The sequence below is a fragment of the Primulina huaijiensis genome, chromosome 1 (genome assembly GCF_012295235.1).
Source record: "Primulina huaijiensis isolate GDHJ02 chromosome 1, ASM1229523v2, whole genome shotgun sequence".
Classification (NCBI taxonomy): domain Eukaryota; kingdom Viridiplantae; phylum Streptophyta; class Magnoliopsida; order Lamiales; family Gesneriaceae; genus Primulina; species Primulina huaijiensis.
This window is the reverse complement of record NC_133306.1, coordinates 20023752-20033190: the sequence shown is the minus strand read 5'-3', so window position 1 is coordinate 20033190 and position 9439 is coordinate 20023752. Positions and strand designations below refer to the sequence as shown.

The 9439-nt window shown below is 33.0% G+C and overlaps 1 protein-coding gene across 3 annotated transcripts; it reads right to left on the bottom strand.

Moving 5' to 3' along the window:
• Positions 1–629: 629 nt before the first annotated feature.
• On the bottom strand, positions 630–6031 carry LOC140982967 (uncharacterized). 3 transcript variants are annotated; one of them, XM_073449792.1, is made up of 8 exons: positions 5886–5995; positions 4687–4853; positions 3766–3871; positions 2520–2702; positions 1362–1832; positions 1195–1278; positions 1005–1074; positions 630–864 (listed from the first exon to the last, which is right to left on the bottom strand). In XM_073449792.1, exons 2-7 carry the CDS (start codon positions 4732–4734, stop codon positions 1013–1015), a joined length of 954 nt encoding a protein of 317 aa, XP_073305893.1. In that variant the 5' UTR covers positions 4735–4853; positions 5886–5995; the 3' UTR covers positions 630–864; positions 1005–1012. The 3 variants fall into 3 exon arrangements, with proteins under 3 accessions (XP_073305893.1, XP_073305886.1, XP_073305877.1); XM_073449785.1 differs by having other exon boundaries at positions 632–902; positions 5921–6031; XM_073449776.1 differs by having other exon boundaries at positions 632–902.
• Between the last annotated feature and the right edge of the window lie 3408 nt (positions 6032–9439).

Below are 9439 nucleotides of genomic sequence, written 5' to 3'. Positions count from 1 at the left end.
TATATATTTGAAATTAGGTTACATTTAAATTATTGGATTTCAAATATATTGAAATTTAAATTTTGTAGTTTTAGATAAACAGAACTATAAACTTCAAATCCACCATTTGCATGCTTATATATTGTTTTATGTTAATTATGATGGATTTCAAGTTCACTCAATAATCAAAGCATTTGAAATATATTCTAATTTGTGTAACTAATCTGCAAATAATTAATATAAGAATTTTAAGATTTGATATATTGTTTTGTTTTTGTTAACAATAAAAACTACTATCGAAATTCATGAATTTTAAATTCATCTTCCTAAATGCAACCTAAATTAATTTGATATCTAATAAATTTGGAATTCACTTAAATTTTGTCTATGCTTCACCAACAACACCGCATGCGGATAATTCTGCGTGCCGTTTCCTAGCTCTTTGGCCATGCTCTAAGAGTCCAAACGAACATTCTAGAATGAATGCAAAATTTAGGACTCAATTAATATAAGTTGTTCGATTGCAAATGTTTATGAAGTTCTACATCCCCTTAATTCTTCGATGTGAATATCTCGATAATTCAGTTCATTCAATCTTTGATCCAATAATTCTGATCGCAAAACACGTATATTTGACCAAAACTATTCGACCTTTCAATCAAATTCGTCGTAACATTCATAACAATCAACTTTACGAACTATTACATGTGTGTAATACTCACTGAGTAATGATTATAGTAGTATCCTAATGCAAGAAAAGAGACTGGATACACGTGGACAAGCTTTCGCTTGTTTCTAGCTTAATCAATCCTAGGAACTCACACACCAACCGATGACACCTCAATTAGTTTGAAACCACAGAGCTTCTCTAGTAAATCTTGAAACCTATTTACAAAAACTTCAAGTCAACCAAGGACTCGCCCCTGCAACAACAAAGGAAAGTATTTATATATATAAACCAGTAAGATAGATAGGTATTTGGCCAGAATTCGAACTATTACACAAGTGATGGTTTGAAAAAGTACCTTGAAAATTATTCACTGCCAAAATCTTCGTAGCTTAAACCCTCTGATATAGTGTCCAACCTCCTTATGTCTGCCGAAAACCGAAATACAACTATTTGAATTGTTTCCTTTTCTTCTTCTTGTTCTTTTTTACTCAGGAACTATGCCTAAAGCGGAAAAACGAAAATACGAAGGGGGGAAATAAGCTTACCTTGCTGGTCATCCCTGAGACGTTGGCCCATGAAATTTGCATCGTTTCCCAGAAATGGAGATTTCGAATAGTTCTCCAGTATATCTGCAGAATTTAGTAAAACATATAAGTCATGACACGACGCGAACTGCTCGACAAATTGGAGTTCATCATTGCAGAACGCTAACCAGTACTGTTAGAAAAATCAGCTGTCAGGTCCGATAAACTGAAGTTCCGGGGGATTTGCCCCAAGAATCCAAATGTATTCATCTCTGGGTCTAATATAGTCTCGTTCAGAGCGTGTGAACTGGGCTCTACACCATCAAAGTGAGGAATCGATGCTTCTCCTATCACAGTGCGAGATTCCAGAAGATTGCTCTCCGAACCAAACATAAACGGGGAATCACCTCCATAGCCAACTTCTGATTTGATTATCCCCCCATTCATGCCTCGCAACATTACCGTGTTTGAGCCATGGATCGACATCGTGTTTGATGGCACATCAATTCTTCCAGTATCACCGATCATATTGACAGCAACTTGCATGCATGGTTGCATGGTCGGTGCCCCATTAGTGTAAGCATTAGGTACGACACTAATTGCTTGGAGCATGTTTTCTGGCTTTATAGATAATCCAGTAGGTTGTGGGGCTTGGTACACTTCAACATTGTTTTGTGCAAAACAAAATTTACTTCTCAAGTCAGAACAATTACTATGATCAGTGATAAATATAATTACTCAGTCAACGCAATATTGAAGTTCCAATATAAGGGTATATTATCACTAAAAAAGTATTTCATTCATGTAAATGAAGTACCTTAGCTCTAGGCATGTGTGCGTGTATTATATGTATGCATGCATGTATAGATAAAGTTATAATTCAATTTTACACTCCAAACATAAAAGTAAACAACACATAAAATTCAAAATCTAACATTAACTATCCATATGTTTACTATTTATAATCAATATGTTATGCACTAATTATTTAAATAACGGCTTCAAATCTAAATTATGAAGAGAGATATTTACAGTTTTGCTTGTACATATTGTCAGCATATTAAAATGCAGAATCTAAACTTGTTCTTTCCTCGATTCTAGTTATACCTAATTTTTAACGATTTTAATAAAAAAAATTAAAATTCCAAAAAAATTAAAAAATCGAAGTATCCAATGCAAACAACACATGGCCAGAATCCAGATTTTTCTAATTTAACTTCAAAAACTCCAATTGAAGTATTTGATACACACCTACCAAGTATCTGTAGCATCCAACATGATACTTTGCCATGTTTCAAACTATCCGTGCATCATACATCAAACTTATTGATTAAAAGCAGACTTACTTGATTGAACATGAGATCCATTAGATGGAGGAATACAAGGAGCTCCAGTTGCACAAATTTGGCGCATTAGTTCAACTTGTCTTTCCAGCAGTTGATTGAATCTTAATATCTGGTCCTTAATTATCAGCCTCATATGATATGCCTTGAAAAAATCCTGATTTTCTGCTTCAAGTTTCTGCCACACTGGAACATTGCCCAGATTTTATATCAATAACTTTGCACAATAAACATCCATTATGGAATGGTATAAGTGTGAACATACTGCTACAGAATCAAACATTTTTGCAAAAATTGTATTTCAATCAACAGAGAAGCTGCCTTTAGATAAAATAAAGTAGTGGTTTGTGATCTATTTGCTAGAAACAAGTCAAGGCTCCGTAACTCAAATATTTTTTCCTGCTTTTAAGACATAAGAATTGCTTTAAGGAGTAGCGTATTCGAAGATTGAGCTTGTCTTCTCAAGTCTGAGACTCTATTGTGAAAGCCCTGACTTTGAGCTTTTCTTGTCTCAGTAGAACATGTAGATGGGCTACCGGCCAACTGAAACTAAATACATAGATCAATACTAAGTGCTACAAGCCCATCAGATGTTAGCTAAAACTTTGCGATATGAAGAACAGATATATCACAAAGCTGGGATCCAGATAGTTTTAGACCATGAACCATCATGAATGGGTTAAGGGATAAAGGAACTTTGGACCACGTCCCCAACATGTAAGCACTAATCCTTATGCTCTAACTAGTATTAAATGAAAGAGAGATTGATTCCTTTCCCTGGAGTACTGGACTTTAATTCCTTTGTATGATCTTGAGATCAGCGAATGTCTTTTAACTTTGCAAGTGATTGTAACATGTCTAGTTAACAACAATGTAAAAGACTGTAGCTGTGACGAGTTGACACACTGAAGGATGACGACAAAATGTGCAGATTCTTAGAAGATAGAAGATGAATCCAAAGAGTTGCAGAGAATAAATCATTGTAATATGAAGGCCTGGGACAGTTCGAAATTCAAAATATTCACACAGAAGGTCATATATGTTAAACATATGCAGAAGAGGATAATTTCTCAAAATTTCTCAGCAACTCCACAGACTCCTTAATGTGAATAATTAAGTTATGATAAGAATATTTACTAATAACTAGATGTAGCTTGTCTAAAATTGATTCTTGAGCACAATGCATTACCTAAAACAATCATAAACCGGAGGAGGAAAAAAATAACAAGCAGCGAAGAAATGTAAGTACCAAGTTCAGTGAAACCGGGCTCAATTTTTGCCTGCTGTAGCAGGGTACTCACAACTTCACCCTGACTCATGTACAGCTGAAGGCACCTTTCTATGAGATTTTGAACCTGTTATCATAGAGAGAACATGAGGTTTGCGAAAATGAGTACACTTTTTAGTATCAACTAACAGAGCTTTAAATTCGATGATCAAACCTGACTGGACAAAAACCATTCTACATCACACACCAGAGCAGGTAAAAATCCACAAGTCAACTCATCAAAACAATTTTATGAAGCTCAAAACAAATAATCCATTCTGTAATCAAGTGTCCACGCGTCACAATATCTGAAAAACTACTAAAATTCTTTCATATGTAATTTGCATATAGTCATTGTCTTGATAAAACAAACCAAAATTTCTGCACAAACAATTCCTCTACCTTCCATTTCAGAATATATGTTTCAGATTGTTCATGCACTAGCTTCGGCTACTCATTAGAGAAAATGCATTATTCTGTGTAGCAACACTTTAACATTCTCAATTTCAGAAATTTCGGATCTCATTAACCTGAGTCATAGGGATCTATCCTATATCAAATATCCCTAGATTGTTATGATTCAAGAATTCATCTTGTATTAGGACTACCAAACAAATTATATGAATCACAATACAGTTGACAGTGTAGCACAAAGATTTGTATCGGAATTTCAGGTGAAATATAGGACAAATATTCACTTCTAGAGTTACAACCGTAATATTTTTAGTAATAATTGATGTCAAGATCATCCACATGCTACCCAGCTATTGTACTTCCACGCCCATGTTTATCTTTAAAATAATAAACAAAAGCACATGCCTGAACATATTTATCCATCTTTTCCCCAAGAATGAGCACAAATCACAATTGCAATATATTTACACAAATGCAATAGAACCTTACAAGCTGTATATCCTGTACTGAAACTCTTCTTACATCACCATTAGACATCTTGCAAGTTCACCGATACAATGAAATTAGGAAGCCTATATATCATGTCACAACAGCTGCGCCACAGAGTAATATAACTTTGACTTTGTTTATCGATCAAAATGTGCAATCTATAAAGCCTGGAACCATTGTTCAAGATGTTAGGAGATTCAAGTACAGTAAACATATGAACAATAACATGGTAACAAGGGGCAATCACAATAAACAATGCATGAGCGGAAGGTTCATGAGCTCGAGCTTGTGCCTCATAGGATAAATGATAAATAACATAGTGTCAATCAAGTGTATAATGGCTTAAAACTCTTGGTATGCAAACCCTTTATATTCTATTATGTTGGTAATGTGTACTTGTGTTTTTGCTCATGTTGTCCAATCATACTCCTCGGACATCAATTCCAAACATATGTATCTCGTCATCCAGCTTACATATGAAGGAGTATTTTAAAGAATAACATTATTATTGGTCATCGTCCATATAAATTAGATCTTTAAAAAAAACTGATTTTACAAAAATATCAACACTGTTGAAAATCCTGGCTAATTATTGTTGCGGTAAGAATGTAGGACTTAGCGAATTCCAACAAAGCAACGACCATCTGGTTCTAACTAATTCCTAGCGCATGCCACAATTTTATCTGGGTATATTTCAAAGTTCTTTCTTAGTTGTTTCCACCTTTTATCTCTCTTTATAATAAAAAGCTTTCAAAAAAAATTCTTCAAACAAACCAAATTTCTTCAAACAAACCAAGAAAAACACTCATTTTCCAATAGCCATTCCATTTACCTGTATCGCATGACCAATATGAGTATCATTCAAAATTTCAAATAAGAATGCATTCCACAAAATAAGCGTTCACCCTCTAAAACTAAAACTAGAGAGAAAAAATTATCACCAAAAACTTCGTAAAAGCTCAACACCGCCATCATAAAAAAATCAAATTTAAACCAAGATTACAGCATCCCTTTGAACTCAGCTATGATCCCGCACACGATAAACGCAAAAAAATAATCTCTAGGAGAAAAAGATCATAAAAAACATAAAAAAGAATCACACATGCAAATCACAAGAGAAAGTGAATGAAAAAACAAAGATTAAACCCTCACAAACACGTGAAAGCACAAATATTTACAAATTGGGAAACTCAATTCACCTGAAAATTCTTGGGTTTTCACACTTTTTTTTAACCTCAAACAGCAATATCGGTTGCAAGAGAATATTTTCGGAGGAGAGGAAGTGATGGGCTTTGCTCAATTGGGTCGCGTTTCGATGTATTTTAATATATTTTTTCACGAATATCGTTGCCCAACGAACGTACAACTCTTTCTCCACAACGTACAATAATACGACAAAAGCAAATTGCACACACTGGCATTAAAAGATCCCTTGGCGTTATCCATTGCAAACTAAATATTTAATATGGCTGCGCTTAGTCAAAACACACACTTTCACACAACCTTTTCTAAATTGTCACGTTCGTTTTTATTTTATAAATTAAATATATAAATAAAATTCACCAAAAAAATTTATTTTTTGTAGCTAATATTGAGGTCAAGTTTGTAACGTATGTGTGTGGTACACGAATCGTTTATAAATTTCGAGATTTTCTGAAAGTTATGGATGATATGGTAAAAATCCTATCATATCATCAATTATATTTTAGAGATATTACAAAATATTTTATGGATATTCACAAATCTAGTTGTCATATATTACAAAATTTCATATCATCTAAGATTCTATACCTATAAATAAAGGGCTCCTAACCCTAATCAAGGTACGTTCTCATGTACAATTATTTACGCTAGTCTTGTATTTTTCTCTCAAATACTATACTGACTTCAGCGTCAGAGTGGCTTCGCCTTTGGACGGAGTCGTCTCACCCGTTTTCTTTGATGTGTCAGTTATATTTGAGTGGGTCTTATGTGAGACCGTCTCACGGATCCTAATATGTGAGACAGATCAACCCTATCCATATTCACAACAAAAAGTAATACTCATAGCATAAAAAGTAATACTTTTTCATGAATGACCCAAATAAGAGATCCGTCTCACAAATACGACCCGTGAGACCGTCCCACACAAGTTTTTGTCGTTATATTTTTGGACCGGTTTGATTCGGTTTATTGAAGAAATTGGTTCGTGATAATCGGTTTAAGGTATTTTATTAGGTGTGATTTTTTTGATAACATCAGTTATATTAAATTTAATCGTTTGTTATTATCGATTCCAATAATGTATGAAGTGAATTATGTGAATTAAAATGAGCCCAAATCACATTAATAACTCAATTGATGGGCAAAACGTGATCCATCCTAAACATAACTCTCAACTTGTAAAAATCATGTCTAAAAGGACAAAAACAATAAATGCTTGGGCCGTTAAGTCCGTTACTGGATGATGAGAAATTGGGCTGTAAAGCTAAAAGTTGAAGGCCCAAATTCTTCCTGGGCCCAACTACACCTCGCTGTCTGTGATGCAACAGATAAATTAAGGGGACTTCGTAACGTGAATAAATAAATAAAAACCGAAATTACTTTTGTAGAATTTTAATTTTAATTAATTGTGATCCAAATTTTAAAACCCGTGACCTCTAGTCTAATTAAATGATATATTTAAATCAATTTAAAATAATTAATAAAAAAAATGAAATCATAATATATCTAATACAAATACAATTCAATGTGCTTCGGCCTAAAAAAAATGAATCTTATTGTTTGTAGATGATAGAGTATTGTTTTCCCACAACTAAGTAATAACAAAAATTTAAAATTTTTTGTTTTTTACATTCAAAATGTTTTTTGGGCAAATTTTTTGAGCGTCATATGATTTAAACCATTCATAAGGTGTTTTAGAATATTTTAAATTTGTGTATATAATGACGACTCCCACTATTAAAGATTTTAAACAGAGATAGCCCTTTGATGTAAATCCCTATTAACGGATCTTTCTCATTTTTCAATCGTCTAATCAGTTCTATGATCAGAATCTGGATTCATCGTATAGATCGCACTAGATATCTAAACGAATTTTGTATCGAGATTTGATCGCCGGAATTTCAGAAATCCGGGGAGATGGCGGCGACACTGCGGCGGTTGGGTGGCTGCGTCACGGCTGTGATGTGGTGGAAAGTGGTCGGCCGAATCTTTTCGTGAGGGAGAAGGGAAAGTGTTTTTGTGTTGTCAAATTTTGGAAGACAAAATTTCATGAACAAAAACTTGTGTGTAAAAGTTAAGCATATAATTCAACTATTGATTACATATATAAAATTATCTTCGTGATCTAATCAGGACCATCATTTTATCAGGATATTGTATTTTTATTACGTATTTTCAACTCTTGAAAAAATCATGTATAATTAAATTATTATCAACTTTTGATAATAAAAAATATATATACAAATATACATATACATGCATATATATGCATATATATTTATTTATGATTTAAATTAAATAATTTTTATTTAATTACTTAATTAATTATTAATTAATTAATTAATTAATATATTCTAGATTTTTCTAGAATGTTTCACGAGAATTTTGCACTTTGTAGCCACTACTACTAATTTATTATTTAATTAGTGTATTCTAAATTAACTAAATAAATAATTGTGAATTCATTATAATTCTGATCTATTATCAGACAACGCCAATATATTGAAGGTACAAATTTCGTTTACATAATGAAAAATGAAAATTTAGAAGGACAAAATTTTATATTCATCCATTTTTGGCAGCTTCCAGTTTTGTGTACTCTTTCACTAAAATAGGCAATTCCTCTCTCCTCACTTAAGTAGCAGTTAAGCTAATTCCACAATTTCTATTACATGTAATCGACATATAAACTTCTTTATAAGCAATCTAATTGATTTCAATCAAATTACATTATCCAAATTAAACTCCTTGAATTTGACTATCTCAACAGGAACACATAATTCGATACTTGTATGACCCTTAATGGTTCAGGGATGTATCTAATCATGAGTTCACAACTTCATTTGATTCTGAACAATATTTATTCTTATTTGAGGTTAGCCTTATCAACCTCATTCTTTTTATCAACCTTTTGATCAAGAACGTCGGAACTCAAATCTGATTACACCCTTTATATCATGGTAAGAACGTCTAGTAGCATCGTCTTATGATCTCCTAGGTATTACTGATATTGTCTGCAAGAACATTATGTTATGGTTAATGTACAATATGGTCTCTCCAACTCATATATACCGATCGAACCTGCAGCCATTAATAATCGAGGGTTGTAAATATATTCGACAACTATGTGATGTATCTTTGAGTAATAATAGTGACAAGGTATGTGAAACTGAGGAAAAGCCTTTCCAAAATACAAATGTATTACTCTAGCCATATATACATTACACTATTAAATCATCGGATCACATGTGACATCTTTACCCATAAATCCTCGACTACAATGCATTGACCACTATGTATTTTTTAACGGCATCCAAACTCATCACCTGATGACCATAAATGGAGTCAGTAAACGGATCAAAGAGCATGCTAGTATGTAGAGCCTCCACATTGTCCAGGGTCAAAAGACTAATATTGTACAACTATAACTTTTGACTATTCCATTCGATAAGTGATAACTACTTGGAAAGTCTGAGGGAGCGTTGTTTAGTGTATCATCAAATGATAACTTATCTGTATAAAAGTTATCTTCATGCTCTTATTAATGAAA